Below are 23,202 nucleotides of genomic sequence, written 5' to 3' on the forward strand. Positions count from 1 at the left end.
TTCACCACCACAGACGGGTTGTAGCTGCTGTGGCAGTGGGCCAATCACCTGTCGCATTAAATCCAAGAAGGCTTGCTGTTGATTGGCTGTGAGCAAGTCCATACACATAGTCATATTTTCTAGCTCTGGGTGCAAAAAGGATCGATTGCAGGTATCGTTTGACAGGAGACGTTTTGATATTACTTGGTATTGATTTATTTTGGTTGATACCTTATAGATAACGAGTACCGATACCCCATCCTACTCATGACTGACTGCAAAACAAACACTGCAACTCAATGAAACCTCACTAGTTTCCTTCATATTTGACTCTATTTTATGATCGTCCCGTCTGAGGTAAACTCTGTAAATATGTGTTTTAATCGGTGGACTAAGACATATTCATTTACATTAAGTGGAAAGCGTCATTTGAATTTAAGGTAATAAGATTTTGTTTTGTATGGTGATAAATTTGATATCTAAAAACCTTTAACTTTTGTCAGAATATCTGGTTCTTTGGCTCCATCCAGCGAGATTTAATTCAACCAATGAGATCCCCTTTTTAGCCCCAACAGAAAGTTTCAGTAACGCTGTGTGACTCCAGACAACAAACCCCGACATGCTCACTTATTATAAATCATAAACAAAGCATCAGCTAAATATTAAAATTGTAAAAATTAATAGAAGACACAGACTCGGTTACGATCATGTACAGTCTTTGAAACCACACTTTCACACCAAGGCGCTCTTGGCGTGGTTGGCGGGCGGGTCGAAGGGCGTAGGCGTGGCCGTGCCTCGCTGTCTGGAGTAGTAGAAGCTGTTCTCCCTGCTCGGGGTCCCGGGGTCACCGCCTTGGGAACACAGACTCATGGTGGCACCGAGGAGACAGAGAGCGGAGCCGACCCAACCGGCGTACAGAGAGAAGCCGAAGGACATCAGACCCTCGGCTTGGTGGACGCCGATCGGGAACCAGACTGTCGACACGATGCCACAAACAGCTGGAGGACACATGAAGAGAGGAGTTAGACCAGTTTCATTCATAAACTACCATGGTGAAGTAAGCTTCAGGTTGGATATTCGACAGATATTCGGATTAGGGTTCTGCATTGATTTGGGGTCTCTAGGTCCCATTATATGGAAGCTATTGAAGAAAAAAACTTTTCCATAGAAAATGAATGGATTTTTACAAAAATTCATGTAAAATAGAAGGTTTGCTTGAGGTGTGTTTGGTTGGTCCCACATAGCAGAACCATTGTGCATTCAGATTCAGATTCAGATTCACTTTAATGGTCATTCTCCTACATTTGCATACATATAAACAAAATAATGTTTTGCTTAAAATAAAACCAAGAGAATAAATAAAAATAGGATTCAAGGCAAGACATTGCGAGATTTTCTAAAATAAGTATTTTAGATAAATAAGTTAAGAATCAATAAATAAGGTAAGGATCAAATAACAATAAAGTGACTTCTTTAAAGTGGAAGTGCTTCACTTCAGTCATTTCAGTGGCAGTTCATTTATTTTTCAAGTTCGATTGATCTGGGGTCTCTAGGTCCCATTATATGGAAGCTATTGAAGAAAAATGACTTTTCCCAACAGGAAACTACTGGATTTTTCTTTTAAAAGTGATATAAAATAGAAGGTGCAGGAAAAACCCATTAAGTTGAGGTGTGTCTGCAAAACCATTGTGCATTAACTTTGCACGGAGTGAAAGTGAGATAAAAACCACTGTTGAACCCACAATGAATATCCGAATACCTGTTGAATATCCAACCTGAAACCATATTCACCACGGTTCATAAACTTAAAAAAATAGATTAAAAATGAAAGGTTTTTCTGGTGTCTGCATCTGTCTCGCTGCCTCGTCCCTGAGGCTGCTGACAGGAAGTACCTGTCCCATCTCACAGGAAGCAGTCTGACAAATGAAACCCGGGCAGGATGAGGCCTGAGCCGACAGACTGTGACCCTCCGTCATCCTGCAACAGCTGGGAAAGACCCGAGTATCCCAAATCTGTCCTCTGAAACCAAAACTACTGTTTCCTAGAATCTCAACTTCTGTCTTCTAAAACTAGTAAGTAGAGTTTCAGCTAATGTGCAACTTACTGTCTCGTGTTTTTCTCATTTTCTTCATCAGAAACCAGCACAACTCTGACATATCACCACATTTTAAGTTATGTTGAACTTGTTGTTGATCATTTCCAGCATACAATTAGTTGTGCCATACTTTTATTTATCCAATATTAATGCCATGTGTTGCTCTTATTCAACACCATATTTTCAGATTATTATAAAATTCAGTGTTAAGCATGCATTTATTTTTCTCAGTCTTTAGAAGCTGCAGAGAAATGACCTTCTCCTGTTTTTATCTGTCTTATTCTATTTCAGCTTAATTTTATTTCCAATTTAACACTTTTAATCATATTTAAATGTATTTTTATATTGCCATGTGTTGCTTTTATTTTCTGTCTTGATGCATTTTATGTTTTATGTAAAGCACTTTGGAATTGCCTTGTTGTTGAAATGTGATTCATTTGCCTTGTCTTGTCATACATACACATATTTACAGTAATGGCCTTAAACACTTAGTTAGTATTAATCTGCTGTCATATTTTGATATTTATTTCACACAGTTTTTGTTTTAAATTGTGTTTCCATGCTGTTTCTTTGATGATTGCATGCTAAGCCACCATGTTGACCCTGAAATCTCTTGAAAAACAGACATTTTGGACTTTAAAATAACAAGTTTAACCTAATTTATTGGTTTAGTTTTACTGTATTAAACCAGTGCAGCTTTGCATGTGTAATCAGTGCATCAGTGGGGGCTCGTCAGCGGAGCTTGAGGAGACAAAAAGCAAGTCCCCCATAATGTCAATTGATAATTTAGGGTGAAATTAAGGTTAGGCTTTGGCAAGTGATTATAAACTCTTTAACTGTGCAATAGTGTATACTGTGAATGCACCTCAAATATGCTGGTATGCTTATTGTTTACTGCTGTTTTTATGTGTGATCAGCCAATGGGGACACATCATTTCAATATACTGCTGTGCAATGACAATAAAGGCATTGAAGTATGAGGACAGGGTTCCTCCTCCTCACCCATGAAGAGTATGAGGACGCCTCCCACTCGAGCTCGGCGCAGCTTGATGGCAGAGGTGTCGTGCTGCAGGCGGACGAAGGGCAAGCCCATGAGCATCAGCAGCATCGCAGGAAGACCCAGCAGACATGCACAGACCATCAGAGCACGAGACGTCTGGATGTAGGCTGAGAGAGAGACAGAGAGAGGGAGAGAGAGAGAGAGAGAGAGAGAGAGAGAGAGAGAGAGAGAGAGAGAGAGAGAGAGAGAGAGAGAGAGAGAGAGAGAGAGAGAGAGAGAGAGAGAGAGAGAGAGAAAGACAGACAGACAGACAGACAGACAGACAGACAGACAGACAGACACACAGAGAGAGAGAAAGAGAGAGAGAGAGAGAGAGAGAGAGAGAGAAAGACAGACAGAGAGAGAGAGAGAGAGACAGAGAGACAGACAGACAGACACAGAGAGAGAGAGAGAGAGAGAGAGAGAGAGAGAGAGAGAGAGAGAGAGAGAGAGAGAGAGAGAGAGAGAGAGAGAGAGAGAGAGAGAGAGAGAGAGAGAGAGAGAGAGACAGTTCACCTCTGGCACTCAAATGGATGGTTACAGTCAGGAATGCACACACACACACACACACACACACACACACAAACACACACACACACACACACACACTTAAGTGCACCAGCTGCTTTCTTTCTTCGGACTGATTTTACACTATTTTTGGACTATACTCTTTAATCATAAATTCCATATTTATTAAATTATCATATTTATTTTCATCCCTACATGGCACACAGCACTGACCCCATGTTATTTACAAATAAACCTTATATATTGAAAAACATAAAAACATAAAAATGTACAGTAAGCAGGAAAGGACTCAAACATATTCAGCAGCATATTGAAGCACAGTGAGATTCTTTCTGAATATTTAGTACTGAAAAAGCTGTTTTACCATTTTAAAAACATTTTTCAAGAGCTGATCTGTAGATTAAGTGATTTCTTGAATGAAGGCTCAATATCTCAATGATCTCACTTGCGAGTAAAAGAGAAATTGTTTAAATTTTTTATCCAAAAAATTGTCCATAACTCTGTGAACATCACTCAGATAACTGCCATTTGTGAGTTTGAAGTAGAGCTGCAGCAATTAACCCTTTCATGCAAAGTGATCACCACAATGGACACTAGTGCATCATCCCATACACTACCCTTCACTTAGGGTTGATATATGTTATTATAATGTAATGTTATATCATTTGGTGAAAGAAAAAATGAAGTTGAAATATTGTTTTTCATGCCTAAAGAGAAATGAAAAAAATTAGGAAAGAAATCCTGACTGAGGTTATCATAATTCATGCATGAAAGGGTTCATTGATTCTCAGAAAGTTAATCAACCAATTAGTCTACTTGAGTCATTTTTTCAGAAATACTTTTCTCAAAAAACTTCTCAGATGTGAATATTTTCTGTTTTCTTGAGTCCTCTGTGACAGTAAACTGAATATCTTTGGGATTAATCGAGGACACACATTACACACAGATACTTAGTCAATGTATAAAACATATAATGGATTGAAATTAGGCCAATTCATACAAACTAAATTATATATTTTAAGTTACAGTAATTTAAATGTATGATAAAGAAAACTCTAAAGGAAATTTCCAAACCATCCTAACCCCCCTCTCCTCCTCCCTTCTCTCTCACCGGGCAGAGTGAGGATCTGATTGAGGGCCACACAGTGGTAAAGCGCCGGAGAGATGACGCACTCGGCCCAGAGGCCCCGGGAGCCCAGCTCGTCCATGCGGATGCAGGTTGCCACCGTGTAGTCGCAGGTCCGAACCCAGTCGTTGGTGGCCGTGGCGATGATGACCCCGACCCAGCCCGTGCAGCTCGCCACGCTGCCGGTGATCTGCCTGCATACGTGCGCCATGGAGAGTCGCGGTGCGTCTTTACGCACAAAAATCACTTCTCTCTTCAAATGCGGTTGTTTTTTCTCTCCCAAAATAGATCCAGGTGTTGTGATATTTGTCCTTTTTATATCTGCAGTTGTATGAATTTAAAAGTCGGATTTACTGTTGCAGAAAAATGAAAAACAAGAATATCTTTGCACCAGATGTTTGGAAAAAAAATTCAAAACGCAATGAACATGCGTGTAGTTAATGAAAAATTCTAAGGTGAACTGTGGTATTCTGGTATGCTTTTTATAAGGATTCTTCTGTGCCTCTAAAGTGATTAAAAAAAAAATTAAAATCCTTAGAAATTAAAGATGGAAATTACACAGAAATCCTGCTGTCCCGTCAGTGCGCACCAGGCTGGCTCTCAGAAAACTGCTAGAATAAGATTTATCATAGGGTGTGGTGAGCAACATACTGTATCCCTCAGTCCAAACTTTAAACCAATCAGAAGGCATGTGAGATCCTAACCTAAACCAGATATGGAGGCAGCAGAGATGAGGCAGACAGACTGTGGAGAAAAACAACTGATCTAAATCCATCAGAAACGCTTGTCATGCCCAAATCTACCATTTAACAGGAATCAGGAAGGAAAAGAGTGACTTGAATTCTAATCAGCAGAATTTATAAAACACAGATTTCTCAGCACACATCATGGTTTCTGCTCACACCTGCCTCACTGTGGCCCTCTGCTGGTTTTCCCCTCCATCCTCCTCATGTATAGAAACCTTCAAACCTCTGCTTCATTTCACTCAATAAGATAAAACAACCTCTTTGATTAGTTTGTTCATTTATTAAATAATTTCAAGCAAGATACCATAAAAATGTGACGATTAAAGACACCAGCCTCACCCTGATAGTGACTCTTTTTTTTTTTTTTTAATCCACAGACATGTTTTTGTCCAGAATATAGTGATATAAAACATTAAACTTTCATTAATCACTTACAAAGTCTACGTATTATTATGATGTTGTTTTTTTGTTGTTTTTTTTACACACACCGGTTATGTTAGCTACGGGATAGATTTGTCATTGACATCACGTTTCTAAAAAAACTAAATAGACAAATTTATATATTAAATGTTCAAAATCCTTCATGTGAAATAGCTTCAAATTTACACTCTCCAGCGGCATGTAAAATATACAGAAAGTTACAAAAAAATCGTCCCCGTCTCCTGCTACAGAGGGCCAAAAACCGATGAAATTTCTTCTGTACTCTGGTGTCTTCTTTCGTCTGCGCTCCTCTTCCGTCGTCCTAAGGCCACGCATCTCGATTTATAATCTCATAAATTATCCGTGAATCTCTTTTTGTGACTTTGTTCTGTCATCCTTGGTGTCAGCTTCTTTTTTTTCTCTTCATCTTTTTAGCTTCAGCTTAACGCTTTCTTTATTGCCTTTTTATTTCCTTCCAGATCACATTCTGACCTTTCTTTCTTCATTTCTTTCGTCTCTGTGTGTCTTTCTGTCTTTTTCCTTTCATTGGTTTTTCAGCGCGTTGATGTGAGCGCAGATCTTGAGCGCCGGCCCCAGTTTGATGTTCATGCTGGTCATCAGATGGTCCTCGGTCAACAGCAGCAGAGCCTGGCCGTCGATCTCCTGCAGCCTGAAGGCCTCGGCCACGTCGCTGCAGCCTGGACACAAACACACGGACAAGGATTAAAGACAGTAAATGATAATGTTCTTTTAACTTTGTGTCAATAGTTTGTGTTTGTCCTTTTCCTGTTTGAATCTCAGAGTCTGGTTTCTGCCTGAGGTTTCTTCCCTTTAAAGGAGAGTTTTTTATGCAGCTCAACGGGGAATGTTGGGTCACAGCCAGCCCACCCTAACCCCCATAAGGGTTAAATTTGAGCTGCAAATATGGGTCCCAAGCTGGTTTGACCACTGTTTCCATGGTGGCCCCACCTGTGTTTGCCCATATGGGCTTCAAGTGGGTTCTGACTGGGTTCCAGGTGGGGGCCAACTGGGTGAGACCCATGTAGGCCCCATATGTTTGCCCATATGGGATCGAAGTGGCATCAGAATGGACATTAAATGGGGCCCATTTAGCCAGCTCCCATACAATTTGCCCTGTTTATGCCCATGCCCGCTTAGCCCACTTACATCCCTTATAGGGCTCATACAGTCAGCCCACATGGGCTTCACATGTGGGGCCCATGTTACTGTAACCATGTGGAACCTGCAAAGTTTGGCCAGTTCAAGCCCACTCAGTACCCATAGCCTGCATTTAACCCATGTTGGGCCCACATGGACATGCAGGCTGAGGTTTCTGTAAGTTAGATTAAAGAGTAAGGTCTAGACCTGCTCTATATGTGAAAAAATGCCCGGATAACTTAAAAACTTTGTTGTAATTTGTAGCTGTCCTTTATTTTTCCTGCTTCCTATGCTCTGTGAAGCACTTTGTGACAATTGTTTGGAAGGGTGCTATATAAATAAAGTTATAAGTAAACAAATCTGGCCACAAATACCTTCTAAAGTGTGAAATTTTTATGTGACATTTGCTGTTCACACTTGGTTTTAAAATGCCTTCTAGTGATCTGGACACAAGTGGACATCAGAGACACATGGCTGTTCACACCTGTGTCTTTAAGGTGTCCAGCTGATCATTTCCTGCCTCCGTCACTTTTACTAGAAAGTCAAAGAGGCCCAATGTGAAGTCATGACATCAGTCTGTTGCCAAACAGGTTTCAGGAAATGTTTAAAGAACTTAGTAGTACTGACTATTCAAATGGTTGAGATTTGCCAAACAACCAAAGCAGCCACCACATCCTGCTATGATGACGAATTTTCCTGTTATGTCCTTGTTGGGGACGCATCAGGATGCATATACGTAGTTAAGTAGGTTACTCAAGTGGTTTGAGTAATCAGGTCACAATGGCTCTGTTCATAGCTGACAGTAACATCTCAGCGTTTCGTGTGATCCGATCACAAATGTACACATTGCTGTTCACATTGCTGTTCACACCTGTCTCTATGATACCTCTCCAGCTGACCACGTGTGTCCAGATTTCATTGCTGCCTTCATGATTTCTGCTAGGAGGTCAAACATCAGTCAGACAAGCTCCAGATTAGTTTTTAGTGCTGAAGAGCTAATCAAAATATTTCAAGAACTAATCTAAATGTACGAGCTATTCCAACTGTGCTCCTCTTCCTCATTCTTTCAACAGTTGTCATGCTTTTACCAAAACAACCATCACAACTTCAATGATGACGTTGTTTTCCTGTTACATCCTGGCCGGGGACACATAAGGACACATTTACACTACAAAGGATATGTGGTCAGATGTGTCTCAGACCACCTCGGCAAGTGGTTTGAGGTCTTTTACACTTGTATTTATCGCTGTCCACCGTGGTCAGGAGGATGTCAGGTGTGAACAGGGTCACTGTCATGGCTGGATCTACCATACCATGCAGAAAGGGGCCCTCAATTACAAGGTTTCCACCCAACAGCAACGTTATCCAATCGGAAAATAAAATAAAAGTAGTTTCTAAGAAAGTTTAGTCTCATGATTGACGGTTCTATTAACCAATCATCCCGGCTAAGCAATTGATGAGTCAGGTACTAAACCAGCCTTGGTCAATTTAAGCTGTTTTTCAGTTAGTCACAAACCTCCTAAACTTGATAATATTAAAACAAGCTCATTACAGCTAATGACTGATTTTCTGGCTGCAGCCAAGTGACATTTGGTCTATTCAACAAATGTCTTGCAGTAAAGATATTATAGCTGACAAAGTTTTAAACATAATCATGAAGTGAAAGGAGTCAAGTCTCTATCAAACTAACAAGACCTCTACCACCCTGATGATGTTTACGTGTTTTGACACCAAGCGTTCGCTCTATTTTCTTTTTCTTCCAGATGTTTCTCTGGAAATTTGATTCACGCTGACAGTAGGCGGTTCCAAGCATGAACATTACCTCACCCAGAGGTTAGTTTCAGCATTTTGCAAAAACACTTAATTGGCTAACGGGAGATGGAGAAGCATCAAGCGAACGAGCCCTTCGCCATCTGGTGACGATTAAGACTCCTCGAGTTGGTTATAAATCAAACAGACGCTGCTAATTCCCAGAAGCTTAATGTTCTCAGCATGTGAGGTATTTGTTTATAATATTAACTGGTGATTTATTCTCTACCTGGCAGTGTGTGTATGAAGGAGGTTACTTCCTCCACGCTCCACTGCGAGGGGGCGGGTTTGAACGTGGTTGTGGGCGTAGATGTGGTCACGGCGGGAGCGGACGCTCTCCTCGCTCGCCGCGCCGCCCGACGATCCATCCTGGCCGTCATGGCGACCGCGGGATCTTCCTCTCCTCCGTCATCGTCTTCCTCCTCCCCACCTCCCTCCATGTCCTCCTCCTCATCCTCTTCCTCTGCTGCCGTTACCTTCTCTTTTCCTTTCTTCTCACGGCGACCTGCGCTCCAGAGATCACGAGGCTGGGGAGAGTCAGGTGACAATCTCTGAATCATGGAAAGAAAATTTCAGAGGTGAGGGTTAAAAATGAAAAAGCTAAACCACTTTAATATTGATCCCCAAGGTTCCTTATTAATTATTTTGGTGGTAATTATGTATTTTTAATGTCATTCTCTTATTTCTATTGTTGGTGTTCGGTGGCGAGGACACAATGTATTTTAGGGTAGGGTAACTTTATTGATCTCCTTAGGGGGGGATTCAGAATTGACACAACAGTATTCATTAAAAGTAATAAGTGATTAAATAAAATGCTTTATACAATAAAAACAATCTCCGAATACTAAAAAAAGCCTCAAATATGGACTACACTGTTCATTTGATCTGGTTGACCTGTGATTAACTTTTAACTATTTACTTAATTTACTTTCTTTCTTTTCTCTCGCCTTTTTGTTGTTTTCAAAGTTGTTCAGTTACATTTTTGTTTCATGCTCTGTTGTATTGTTGTTCTTCATTTTACTTCATACTCCTAATGTATTATTTACAAGTGTGATTATTTTCTAATGCAGATTATAAAAACTCAATAAAAAGTAGAGGAAGAAAAAAAGACGCAGTTCTTCAAAATGACCACTAGATGGCGACAAAAACAACTGAAATTACTTGAATTAAAAATCCCAATAAAAGTTAATTTCTGCAAAATATTTTTAAGATAATTCCACTATATCTAACTTGAATTTATTAAATGTATTAAAATATTATGGCACTACTGATGGGTATAATTAGGCTCATGTTTGCTTGATTGACAGGTGTCTTTGCCTGTCAGTCAATCCACCTGAGCTTTCACCTCTTAGCCCAAATTCTGGCTCCAGAAACAAACATGGCCGCCACACTTCACATCCACTAACTCATGGCTGCTTGTTAGATATTTTAGACACATTTTTGGCCCCAAACATAAAACAGTTTTCACACACTGTGCAAACAGGAGGCCAGCTGAGAGATGGATTAAGCTGCAGGAGAAGTTTATTAAGTTTCTGTGGAGGTTTTTGACACTTCTTGTCTTTTTTCTTTTTTTTAAACTTTAAAGCATTTCTTGTCACCTTTGGTAGCCATAGCTGACATCAGCTGCACTTACGTACAGCCACCTTTCATGTCTGCAGAGGCGTGAAGAGTGAGTATCACTTCAACATACTAAATGTTACAGGTTGATGGTTTTGTTTTCTGAATGTAAGCTTTGTTTTCTCTCTTCTGTCTGTAACTTCTGCGGGTCTGTGTGGGCGTTAAGAATACTACTGAGACAATTAGTGGATAAACTGAACAGAAAGTTACATTTAAAGTCATTTATCAGGCAAAAAATGTCAAACTTTATCTGGTTTTAGCTTCTCAAATGTGAGGATTTCACTGCTTTTCTCTGTTTCATATTGTAAATTGTGTATATTTGGGCTGTTTGTCTGTTTTAAAGACTATAATCACCTTGAGATTGGTAACTTGTGATTAAAAGTGTCATTTCTAACAAATTAAGACCAAATTTGTGCTGCTCCAAATGATATTCAGTTTAATCAGGTTAGATCAGGTCCCTTTTTAAATCACTGAAGGTCTCAAGTGTGTCAATATGTCAAATATCCTGGTTGATCTAAGCTGACTATCAGATCCAATCATGTAGTGTATCAACATCAATATCACAGGAGAGAAATGTGTATTTGGCAGATAAAGTCTGTTAAATGCAGGATAAATGATGGGTATTGTTGCTCTTGCTGTAGTTTTTGGAGCATCAAGCTTTGGCCGCTGTTGGTGTTCTGGATCACAGTTTGGGTTGAGTTTAATATTCCTCGAGTCGTGCATGGCAGGTTTGAGTAGTTTTTCATCAGGTCCAAAACTGAACTTTGAGAGACCTCTACTAGTAATGGGCATTTTAACATTTTGTACACTAAACTACCCTAAAAGCTTAACACACAGCATCTTAAAGCAGCTACAATGCATATTTACTATATCAATAATGTATAAAATAACAGTAGCGTAGTGTGTGTGTGTGTGTGTTATGTGTGTGTGTGTGTGTGTGTGTGTGTGTGTGTGTGTGTGTGTGTGTGTGTGTGTGTGTGTGTGTGTGTGTGTGTGTGGCTCGTAGTGATGAACCTACAGAGAATTGGGATTGTCTCATTTTTCTGCAGCCACGTGAAAAGTTAAAAACACTGAAAACAATATTTTCAGGTAGTGTTAAGTTGCTCTTTAAAAATGCTTAAGTCACATAAAAAATATGCACATGTAGTGGTTTTAAATTATACTTTAAAGTGGCTGTAATCAGTATGAGCTGTGTAATCTGTTTTTAACTCCTAGTAATGAACCAACAGAGACTCTGCAGCTCCTCTTCTGCTTTATGGAGCTTTATAGTTGAGTTTCAGTTCATTATTTAGCTGTCCTGCTGCAACTTTACTCTCTTGGTTAACTCTCAGAGCTCTCATAGCGTCGTTTTCAGAGATAAAGCTGCTCTTTAGCTGCTAGACCAAATATTGACCTAAAAACTAAAAACTAGAAGCTAAATGAGAATAAACAGCTTCATAAAGCTGCAGAGATGTTCACACTTGTCTGAGTTTTCACATTACACTACACTACATTATAAAAAAAAGTAATTCTAGCTATTAAAAAATATAATAATTAGTTTTTAAAGATGAGTTTCCCCCATCTGAAGAACATTTGTGATGGTTAAACTGTTTCCTTCACTGCTGAATCCTGCTGTTTTTACTGTGTAATGTGTTAAAGTATCTAGAACATATATTTCTATGACATCATCCTCTCTGTCATTCGCTCTTTCCGAAAGATTCCGGAACTTTGCTTTTGGTTGTCATGGCGACAGATTTGTTGCCACATGAGGTCACTGGCAGTTATGATGAGCTGGAACTCAACTATACAACTTTACTTTTGGTTGTCATGGCGACGTTGCCACTGTACACTACCTGCTAACAGACACAGTTATCTGTAGACTAGCTGGTGAACAGAGTGGAGCATTTAGATATTTCCCTCAGGAAGTTGGTAGAGAGTAAAAACAGAGCTATGAGAGAGAATATTGGACTTTACATTCAGCAGGTGGACAGAAACACGATGAACTAATGAATGATAATGTTGATCAGTAACTGCTGGATGTGGAAATAAGTAAATAAGTAAAAAGATGATATGTCAGAGTTGTGTTGCACCAACTTCTGCTGTGTGTTGAGCTTTCAGGGCCACTGTATTAAAAGACTATTAAAAGAATAAGTTGTTATGTTGATCAGTCTTTAATTGAGGTAAATGTGGTTCAGACATGTCAGACTGAGATGTCCACTGCACCGACGCTGCAAAGTGAACTCTAGCTGTCAGTGCGGTGAAGGGAAGTGTTTGAAAGCGGCGGTCAGCTCGGTCTGCCTACCAGCCGCAGTAACAGAGGTTTCCCAGGAACCGACTCCGCCCTGTTCAGCGCCGGGCGGGGCCTCTCGGACCGGCTGCTTGCGCTCAGAGCCCGCAGACGCTTCGTCAGACGAACGTTAAACCTGACATAGAGAGAGAGAGAGAGTGAGACACAAAGAGTGTCAAGAGTCGAGGTGATAGTTCCTCGTTCTGCTGCTTTGATTCACACTCATATCTGTATTTGACACCTGTGTGTTTCTACATGGCCGCACACCACATCCTGCCTGCTCTGCTGCAGTCTGAACCAGGGTTATTATAGTTAACTACAACTAAGACAAGCAGTGACAAAATAATTTACTTAACTGAAATAGAAATAAAAAGTTCTGTAATAAAAACTAGAATGAACAAAGCAAAACAAACTAAAACTAAACTGAGCTGCAGGTAAAATCAGCTTTGTTGTTGTTGTCATTTCATTTTCTCCCTTTTTGCAATGTATCCTGTTCAGTTTGACTTCTTCTAATACCTGGAAAACTACAACTAAGACTAAAACTAAAACAAAACTACAATGAACAATGCAAAAAACTACCTACAACTAAACTGAATTGCAGATAAAATCAGCTTTTTTTTAGTTTTCTTTTCATTTTCTCCATTTTTACTGTATTATGTTCAGTTTGACTTGTTGAGATAAACAAACACAGCTCATTTGACCTCAGTATCAGACATTATTTCATCCTTTACAGCTTCAACTAATCGAATCTTTCCTCCTATTACCTGAAAAACTAAAACTAAGACAAAAAACTTAATAAAACTAAACTGAAATAAAAAAGCAAACCCTGCTCTGAACACGTAACTCCGCCTCACATGCGAAACTACATCTTAAAGTCACATGATGCATGTTACTCTCACTGCCCAACCCCCTCCTCTCCTCTCCCTTCCCCCCCTCTCCCCCCCTCCCCCTTATACCTCTCTCTCTCTCTCTTTATATTTGCGTCTGAGGAAATGAAATCATATCTCACCCGCGTGCACAGGAAGTGGAGCAGAAGCGTTTGGACCGCATGAAGTTGTGTGCGTGGCCTCGTTTCCCACAGAACTGACAGTGCAGCACCGCTCGGTCCCTGTGGCCCGACCCTGTCAGGTGTGCAGCAGACAAAACATGTTCAACTGAGAGACATTAAACATGCACAAAAGTATTAATTTGATCTAAAAAAATACAAAAAGAGAAGAATCTGTTTATAATTACAGTCCAACCGGCTCATTCTTGTTTCTAAGTTTCTTTTTATTTCAGTATCATGGTTAAAATTTGAGACATTTGTACATTAAAGTCTGTGTAAAGTAAAAATAAATATGTGTTCTGAGTTTGACATACCACAGAAAAGTGTGTTGTTAACCACCCTGCCAAATTTGAATGATTAAAAAAATCACCAAATATATGAAATTAGGCTTCAAAGTTGTGTAAAAATCAGCCTTTATCTCTTCTCCCAAACGCTGTGGGAGTGCCTGCCAAGTCCACTGAAGCCCCGCCCCCTACCAAGTGCCACCTGTCAATCAAAGTCACCACCTCTACCAGAAACATGGACGCTAGGTCTGAGAGCTTTCAGCTGCTAGCTCGGCGGCTAGCTCAGCGGCTAACTTGGCTGCTAGCTCGGCGGCTAACTCAGCTAACTGGCTAACTGTAGACTGTAGTAGTAGTGTGTGCTGAATGTATTTATACCTCTACAGCAGCAGGGGCGGGTTGATACTAAGCCTAGCTCCACAATTCAAATCTAAATGGTTGAAATGCTTTTTACACCTTTTTTAGAAATACATTTATGACCTATTTAATGTGTTTAGAAGAAAAATGTCTGAATTCACTTTACAGAGTCTTTAAATACTGCTTGAATTGGGCCACACCAACTTTGACCTTTACTTATAACACAGTACTGTTTGTGCTTATGGTGCAGTTATTGTTAGTTTCGGGTAAAACCGGCTTGTTTCATGGAGATTTGTCAGAAATGTGGTGGGTTTTTTTGGTGTCAGCAGATTCTCAGACTGTCCTTTAAGTTACTGCTGAGTATGGTTTTAAAATCTGTACACTGATGATTTCATTGTTCCTCATTGTGTAAGAGGAACAACGTGACAATTACTAATACTATACTATACAATGCTGCATAGACTCAGACAAACTGAATTTCTTTTTTAGTGGACGATAGCAGGACGGTAATCGTAATTCTCTGTCCTCCACAACTTAATTTGCAACTAGATGTTATATAAAAATAAGATAAGGTGACATAAGGCAGGAAATATGTGATTTTATTAAGTTTTAACATTGTTTTAGGTGAGAAATTAACCATTTAAACTCCCAAATATAGGTCAATTTATTGGAAAACGCATGTTTAACCCTTACATACTGTTCATAATGTGACTCATAATTAAGTCTCTACACTAATTCTCATTCATCAGTCATTAATAAAGGTTTAATTACTCTTTAATGAAATGTATTCTTTTTATTTATCACTATTTTATGATTTTTTTAATAGATTATTATAAAAGTTTTAGTAGTTTAAATGCCAGTTTTTGAATTTTAGGTCAAATTTGGACATCTGCATAAAACAATCAGCTGCACAAACAATGAAAAAAATGATGTATTTTATTTCCATTTTTGTATATTCAGGGTCACATCAGGAAGAAACTGGCTAAAAGAAATGTGCATATGGTGTTTTTACAGCTCTCAAATGTTAAAATGGGTCAAATATGACCCCTGAATAGTAAGTGTAAGGTATGTAAGGGTTAAAATGCAGCGGAGATGTGGGGGAGTCGTTGGCTGGGTCAGACTTTTTGTTTCTTTTTGCCGTCCAGATGTTTTATAAAAGCAGCTTTAGTCCATCAACAGTAAATTAATTGACAACTACTGTATGTGGATAATCAAATTAATGTTTTGAGTCAATTTCTAGCAAAAAAAAAAGAACAAACTCTGATGATTTAATGCTTTTTCTGTGTTATACATCAAAATAAACTGAATATTTTGGGTTTTTTTTGACTAAATTAAGACATTTGAAGACGTCACCTTTGATTTTGAGAACTTTAAAGGACTTTTTCTTTGACTTTATTTACTTTTACTTTAAAATAAACGTTTTTCTTTATTACTTTTATTCAGTGTTTTGTTGATTATTTGATGATGATGAGACTGTAACAGTGTGTGTAGGAGTGTTTTCATAAATAACTTGTCATCATGTTGCATAAATCCCAAATAGTTTGAGACCTTCTGTTTATTTTCTACATTCATGAAGACTTGATAAACGCCGTCGTGTTAAAGTTTATACACTAACTAGTTGAGAGGACTCTTACCTCTGCCTGGGTCGTCTGTGTCTCCTCCCTCGTCCTCTGAGTCCGTCGAGGGTTCGGCTTGTTTGTTGGTTTCACTTTGCGTCGCCGGCAGCGCTGCTTTCCCATTGGTCCCGTTCACTTCCTGCGGTTTGGTCACCTGATCTGGGACCAGCAGGGACGAGCGGTTCACCTGCACGATGAACAGAAACACAACATGATGCATTAAAGACGTGAAAAGAGCTTTTTACTCTGCTGCATACAACACTGTGCCACAAGTATTTAACCCTCCTGTTGTACTCGAAGGAAGGGAAGGGAAGGGAAGGAAGGAAGGAAAGGATGGAGGAAGGAAGGAAGGAAAGGAAGGAGGAAGGAAAGATGGAAGGAAAGGAGGGAGGAAGGAAGGAAAGGAGGAAGGAAGGACGGACGGACGCAGGAAAGAAGGAAGGAAGGAAGGTAGAGGGGAGGAAAGAAAGAGAAGCAGGGAGGAAGGAAAGGAGGGAAGGAAAGAAGGAGGGAGGAAGGAAGGAAGGAAGGAAGGAAGGAAGGTAGGGGGGAGGGAAAAAAGGGAAGGAGGGAAGGAAGGGGGAAGGAAAGGAAGGAAGGAGGGAAGGAAGGGAGAAGGAAGGGAAGGAAGGAAGGAGGAAGGAAGGAAGAAGTAAGGAAAGGAGGGAGGAAGGAAGGAAGGAAGGAAGGGAGGAAGAAGGAAAGAAGGAGGGAGGGAGGAAGGAAGGAAGGAAGGAAGGAAGGAAGGTAGGGGGGAGGAAAAAAAGAGAAGGAGGGAAGGAGGGAAGGAAGGGGGAAGGAAAGGAAGGAAGGAGGGAAGGAAGGAAGGAAAGGAGGGAGGAAGAAAGGAAGGGAGGAAGAAGGAAGGAAAGGAGGGAGGAAGGAAGGAACGAAAGAAAGGAGGAAGGAAGGACAGAAGCAAGGAAGAAAGGGGGATGGAGGAAGGAAAGAAAGGAGGAAGGAAGGAAGGTAGGGGGATGGAGGAAGGAAAGAGAAGGAAAGAAGGAACAGTCAAAACAGACGGGGTCAATTTAAACCCTGGAGGACGACACAAAGGTTAATTTAAGTTTCTGCTGTTTAATCGACTTTAGATCAAAACTATTTATGACATTATTTCTGAAAGCATCGTCACTGAACCTGCACTGCTCAACAATCAGAGCAGATTTAACTACACACAAATCACATATTAGTGAGTCAGATCACGGCTAAAACTGATTTTACAGATAATTTGCAGATGAGAAGTCGGCTCCAGCGCTACATTTGCAAAGCTAGTCTGTGCAGGATGTGGACAGGAGATAAAGAGATATCCCATATTTAGTCTGAGTGTGTCTGATGACTCTGAACTATTAAAAACAATATCACAGTAACACTCTCATATGAATCAACATCAACAAAATATATATTCAGCAGCTTTTAAACAGTTTTATTTCTCTGCTTAATTCAAGATATTTCAGAAATAATGTCATAAATAGTTTTGATCTAAAGTCGATTAAACAGCAGAAACTTAAATTAACCTTTGTGTCGTTCTCCCGGGTTTAAATTGACCCCGTCTGTTTTGACTGTTCCTTCTTTCCTTCCTCCATCCCCCCTTCTTCCTTGCTTCTGTCCCTCCTTCCTCCCCCTCTCCTTCTTTCCTTCCCTCCTTCCTTCCTTTCCTTCCTCCCTCCTTCTCTTTCTTTCCCTCCTTCCTTCCTCCCTCCTTCTCTTTCTTTCCTCCCCCCTACCTTCCTTCCTTCCTGCATCCTTCCTGCTTACTTTCCTTCCTGCATCCTTCCTTCCTTTCCTTCCTCCCTCCTTTCCTTCCTTCCTCCCTACTTTCCTTCCTTCCTTCCTCCCTCCTTTTCTTCCTTCCTCCCTCCTTTCCTTCCTCCTTTCCTTCCTTCCTTCCTCCCTCCTTTCCTTCCTTTCCTTCCTTCTTCCTTTCCTTCCTTCCTTCCTTCCTCCCTCCTTTCCTTCCTTCTTCCTTCCTTCCTCCCTCCTTTCCTTCCTCCTTTCCTTCCTTCCTTCCTTCCTTCCTTCCTTTCTCCCTCCTTTCCTTCCTTCCTTCCTTCCTTCCTTCCTTCCTTCCTTCTTTTCCTCCCTCCAGTAACACTCACATATGAATCAACATCAACATTATATATATTCAGCAGCTTTTAAACAGTTATATTTCTGCCTCCAGCTCGTCAGTGTGATGTGATAAAATAAAAAAAGGATAAATAAATACATTTTTCAGAGTGGAGCCTCGTGTTTGTGAGTGTGTGCGTACAGGAAACGGTTGGAGCCCCTCCTGGATGACGAACCCCTCCACCAGGTGAGTCAGGACCTGTCGACCCTCCGGCCACGCCTTTGGCTCCCAGGGAACGCTCATTGGTCGGTTGCAGCTCTCCGACTCGTCTTCCGATTGGCCGATGAGCTCCGCCTCCTCCGTCTCCGCCTCGGCCACCTGCTGCTTCTGCGACTCGCCGTCCGTCGTCTTCTCCGTGTTTTCGGGTTCGGGCTGCGGCAGGCTGAGGTCGGCCGGGTGGTCGGGCTGAGCGGGGGGGAGCAGAAGGGGGGGCGGGTTGTCTGTCGAGGGGACGATGAAAGGCGAGGAGGGCGGAGACTGAGAGGAGAGGCTGGACAGAGCTGCAGGGAGGAGAGGTTATCAATAATTAGAATAATAAAGATCAATAAGCTGTAAAAAATAATAAGCTGTTAAAATGTGAAGCAGGAAAATAATCAACATCATCTGTCCTTCTTCCCTCCTTTCCTTCCTTCCTCTCTTCCTTTGTCCCTCCCTCCCTCCTTCTCTCTTTCTTTCCTCCCTCCTTTCTTCCTTCCTTCCTCTCTCCTTTCCTTCCTTCTTCCTTCCTCCTTTCCTTCCTCTCCTTCCTTCTTCCTCCCTTCCTTCCTCCCTTTTTTCCTTTCTCCCTCCCTCCCTCCTTCTGTCCTTCTTCCCTCCCTCCTTCTCTCTTTCTTTCTCCTCTCTCTTTCCTCCCTTCCTTCTGTCCTTCCTTCTTCCCTCCCTCCTTCTTTCCTTCCTTCCTTCCTCTCCTTCCTCTCTTCCTTCTTTCCTCCCTCACTCCTTATCTTTCTTTCCTCCCTCCTTTCTTTCTTCCTTCCTTCCTCTCTCCTTTCCTTCCTTCTTCCTTCCTCCTTTCCTTCCTTCTTCCTCCCTACCTTCCTTCCTCCCTCTTTTCCTTTCTCCCTCCTTTCTTCCTTCTTTCCTCCCTCTTTTTCTTCCTTCTTTCCTTCTTTCCTCCCTCTTTTCCTTCCTCCTTCCTTGACTCGAGGACAACAGGAGGGTTAAATGTCATCTTGAGATCTGATCAGCTGACGGATGACCTCATAAACTGATCAATATTTCTCAATAACCAAAGAATGAAAAGCTTCTAATATTCATTTTACTACTCCAAAGACGTATAATAACATTTATATTTAAAACTGTACGTGAAACAAGCTGACACATGAAGCAATTTCTTTTTCTTTTTTTGTTTCAATCATTCGTGCTTAAGTGAAGTAATTACATTTTATATTAATAATTCATAAGTTAAAAGACGACACTGCTGGTTTTAAGCTTCTCATCAGTTCACAAAGCAGCATGTTTATTAAACTGAATTCAGACCTTTTTGCTTTTTTTAATAAAAACCAGCCTGCAGAGACATTTAGTTTATTATTGATTATTTTATTTTATATCAAAGTTGTATAATCACAGTTTTAAGTAATTTAACCTTTATGTTAAAAAACGTCTAAAATCTCATCTTTGACAATCAGGCTCCAGAAAAGCATTTAAATCATGATGTTAAATCAGGCCTTGAAACTAGGTCTGCACAGTATGTCTGTATATAAATATCCTGATATTACACTAGATATCATCTTAGAATTTGGATATCATAATATTGTGATATGACACAAGTCTTTTTTCTGTTTTATCAGCTGCATTACAGAACTTATCAGACTTTTCCAGCTGTTCTCTTATTTACTTTTTATCCACTTACTCATTAAATCCACATTACTGATGATTATGTATCAAACATCTCATTGTGTGTGAAAGCATCAGTAGTCATTCAAGTATTCTAGTATTGTGTCAAAATGTCAATATTGAGTTATTTAGTCAGAAATATGATGTTAATCACAACCTGAAACTAGCTCTGTGTAATATATCGATATTGTAATATGAGACTAGATATCATCTTAGATTAAAGTGTTTCTTTGTGTCTTTCTTTCTGTTTTATTTTTATAGTTTTAAAGGCAGCAGTAGTCGTTCCTACCAATACCAGTATTCCTCTATAGAGCTGGGAGATATGGGCAGAATCAAATATCATGATATTTTAGACCAAATACCTTGATATCGATATTTGGACAATAAAGTAGGAATGACTATCGGTGCTTTCACACAATATTTACCCAATGAGATTCTGGATAAATAATCATCAGTAATGTGGATATAATGACAAAGTGGATAAAAGCAGATAATACAACAGAGTCTGTTCAGCTCAGAAAATTACATTTATACTGTAATGCAGCCTTTAAAAGCAGGAAAAGACACTTCATACACTCCATATCATGATATTATAATGTTCAAAATCTAAGATGATATCTATTAAATATCACAAAGTTGATATAATATTGATTTATTGCCCAGACCTTTTCCAATATTGTCACAAAATGTCAATATTTGGGTATTTAGTCAAAAATATTGTGATATTTGATTTTGTCCATATCGCTCAGCCCTAAAAGCTTCATGAAACTGGAACAACTAAGCTAATTTAAAGGTGAATGTATATTTATAATAATAATAAAAAGGTGAAATAAACTGTAGAGAAGCTGAAGGTACCTGACTGGTTGTCTGATTGGGTCGACATGTTCTCACAGAAGTCCTCCTGGTTGGCCGGCTGCAGGTCTCGAGGAAGCTCCGGCAGCCGCTGACTCTGGACAGACGGCTCCGGTAACGGGACCTGCACCGGTACCGGGACCGGGACTGGAGCAGGTACTGACACTGGCACCGATATAGGAGCTGGGTTTTGGACAGGAACTGGAGCTGAAATGAGACCCAGGATGGGTTTTGGTTCTTTGTTTAAGTCTTTGACAGCGACAGGCGTCAGGTTCAGATCTATGTTCTGGTGCTGGTTGAGAACCGGACTGCTCGTGTTCTCGGACTGGTCCATGGCTGTCTCTCCTTCCTCTTCCTCCTCCTCCATCTTCTTCTCCTCACTACTCTCTCTTTCACACTTCTCCTCTCCTCTCTCTCTTTCAGTCTGTCCTTCCTCCGTCACCTCCATCTTTTCTTCTTCTCTTCCAGCTTCGGCTTCTTTCTCTTTTGGACTAACGAGGCTTCCGTCCTTCTCGGCCGCCAGCCTCTGCCTCTCCTCCTTTCCTTTCTCTCTTTGGTCGTCTCTCTCCTTCCGCAGGTCTTGTCTGACGCTTCCTTCATCCCCGACTCCTTGTCTCACCCCTCGCCCCTTCTCTCGCTGCTCCTCGCTCTCCTTCGCCTCTCCTCCTCCTTTCTGAACCAGAGTTTGAGTTTGAGGTCCGGCCTGACTCGGCGGTGAGGCCGGACTCAGGAGGGAAGGCGGCGAGGACAGAGGAGACGTCGTTTTTGGCAACGATGGATTTAACGGAAGAGGAAGCACTTCGTCACTGCTCAAAGCTCGCTTTGATTGGCCGGACAGCTCAGACAAGGCTTACGACCGGCTGCACCGGAGCGTGGCTGTAGGTGCCGGGCTGCGGCTGGCGGCCCGAGGAGAGAGCGATGATCTGCAGCTGCCTCGCTGCGGACGGCGACGGGCTCGAAATGAGAAGTAGCTGACACTGGGTTGGTCACAGGTAGCGAGCCGTGCTGCGATTGGCCGGGACCGAGCACGCTCTTCGGTCCCGCCGACGGCCGGCTGACGGGAGAGGCTGAGCGGCGGGAGCGGCTGCGATTGGCTGGAGGGTCGAGGATTGCCTCGGGGACGCCGCTCGCGGAGAGTGAAGTCTGGGTCTCAGAGGGACGGCTCGGACTGGAGAGTAGAGAGCTGCAGGATGAGAAGAGAGAGAAGAGAGGAGGAGAATGTGTGAGAAAGTGCAGCAGAGATGTGTTTAGAAACAAGTTGTTAGTTTAAATCCAGGTGAAAATGAGGAACGTCTCTTCTTCTTCTCTTTCTGTGCTGAGTTTGTTTACATTCATCTGCTGAAGGAGGAAAGTTTCTCTGAGGATTGGAACCAAACACGGTCCAGTAACTTACACCTATCTGTTATGACTGTTCCTTCTTTCCTCCCTTCCTTCCTTCCGTCTGTCCTTCCTCCCTCCCTCCTTCTCTCTTTCTTTCCTTCCTCTCTCTTTCCTCGCTCCCTTCCTTCATTCCTCCTTCTCTCCTCCCTTCCTCTGTCCTTCTTTCCTTCCTTCCTCCCTTCCCCTTTTCCTTTCTCCCTCCCTCCCTCCCTCCTTCCTTCCTTCCTTCTTTCCTTCCTTCCTTCCTTCCTTCCTCCCTTCCTCCTTCTCTCCTCCCTCCCTCCTTCCTTCCTTCCTTCCTTCCTTCCTAACTTTCAACTTCTATCAACGAGTGTGATGTAGAAACTAAAAATATTTACACATTCATAGATTCATTTATAAAACTAGTTAACTGAACTTTTAGTGTATAAACTATATTAGACACAAGAGTGGTGAAAGGTGCTGACGTTGGTGATGCTTTCACTTTAATTAAAGATCTGTGTTGTTTTTGGAGGTGTGATAGTAAAAGTTATATAATTATTATTTTCAGCTTCTTTTAGCAGAATTGCATATTTTATTCATGACTCAGTGAATGAACTTGACTTGTCCTCGAGTTAAGGAAAGAAGGAAGGAAAGGAGGAAGAAGGAAGGAAAGGAAGGAGGGAGGAAGGAAGGAAGGAAAGGAGGGAAGGGAGGAAGGAAGGAAGGAAGGAAGGAAGGAAAGAAAGTAGAAGGGAGGGAGGGAGAAAGGAAAAGAGGAAGGGAGGAACAAGGAAGGAAAGGAGGAGGAACGAAAGAAAGACAGGGAAAGAAGGAAGGGAGGAAGGTAGGGGGAGGAAAGAAAGAGAGAAGGAGGGAGGGAGGAAAGAAGGAAGGGAGGAAGGAAAGAAGGAAGGACAGAAGGAAGGAATGGGGGATGGAGGACGGAAAGGAGTAAGGAGGGAGGGAGGGAGGAAAAGAGGAAGG

At 41.3% G+C, this 23,202-nt stretch overlaps 2 protein-coding genes across 2 annotated transcripts in view; both read right to left on the reverse strand.

Annotated features, from left to right (window-relative positions):
- Window positions 1–711: 711 nt before the first annotated feature.
- Window positions 712–4,978, reverse strand: cldn11b (claudin 11b). Its single transcript, XM_062441323.1, has 3 exons — window positions 4,753–4,978; window positions 3,077–3,241; window positions 712–977 (listed from the first exon to the last, which is right to left on the reverse strand). The coding sequence occupies exons 1-3, from the start codon at window positions 4,976–4,978 to the stop codon at window positions 712–714; spliced, it is 657 nt and encodes a 218-aa protein (XP_062297307.1).
- An 801-nt stretch (window positions 4,979–5,779) lies between these two features.
- The window catches only part of si:ch211-230g15.5 (polyhomeotic-like protein 3), a 37,858-nt gene continuing 20,435 nt past the window's right edge, over window positions 5,780–23,202 (reverse strand). The window contains 10 exon segments of the mRNA XM_062441340.1: window positions 5,780–6,631; window positions 9,130–9,427; window positions 12,799–12,919; window positions 13,793–13,904; window positions 16,101–16,269; window positions 18,331–18,689; window positions 20,881–21,721; window positions 21,723–21,827; window positions 21,829–21,907; window positions 22,038–22,045. Coding sequence (XP_062297324.1) covers window positions 6,477–6,631; window positions 9,130–9,427; window positions 12,799–12,919; window positions 13,793–13,904; window positions 16,101–16,269; window positions 18,331–18,689; window positions 20,881–21,721; window positions 21,723–21,827; window positions 21,829–21,907; window positions 22,038–22,045 — 2,247 coding nt within the window. The 3' untranslated portion in view covers window positions 5,780–6,476.

This window comes from Scomber scombrus, chromosome 20 (genome assembly GCF_963691925.1).
Source record: "Scomber scombrus chromosome 20, fScoSco1.1, whole genome shotgun sequence".
Taxonomy (NCBI): Eukaryota; Metazoa; Chordata; class Actinopteri; order Scombriformes; family Scombridae; genus Scomber; species Scomber scombrus.

Coding starts and splice junctions, on each gene's coding strand:
- cldn11b (XM_062441323.1), bottom strand. CDS start 4,978: ATGGCGCACGTATGCAGGCAGATCACCGGCAGCGTGGCGAGCTGCACG. Junction 3,242..4,752: donor TCAGATCCTCACTCTGCCCG/GTGAGAGAGAAG, acceptor TCTCTCTCTCAG/CCTACATCCAGACGTCTCGT. Junction 978..3,076: donor CGTCCTCATACTCTTCATGG/GTGAGGAGGAGG, acceptor TGTGTCCTCCAG/CTGTTTGTGGCATCGTGTCG.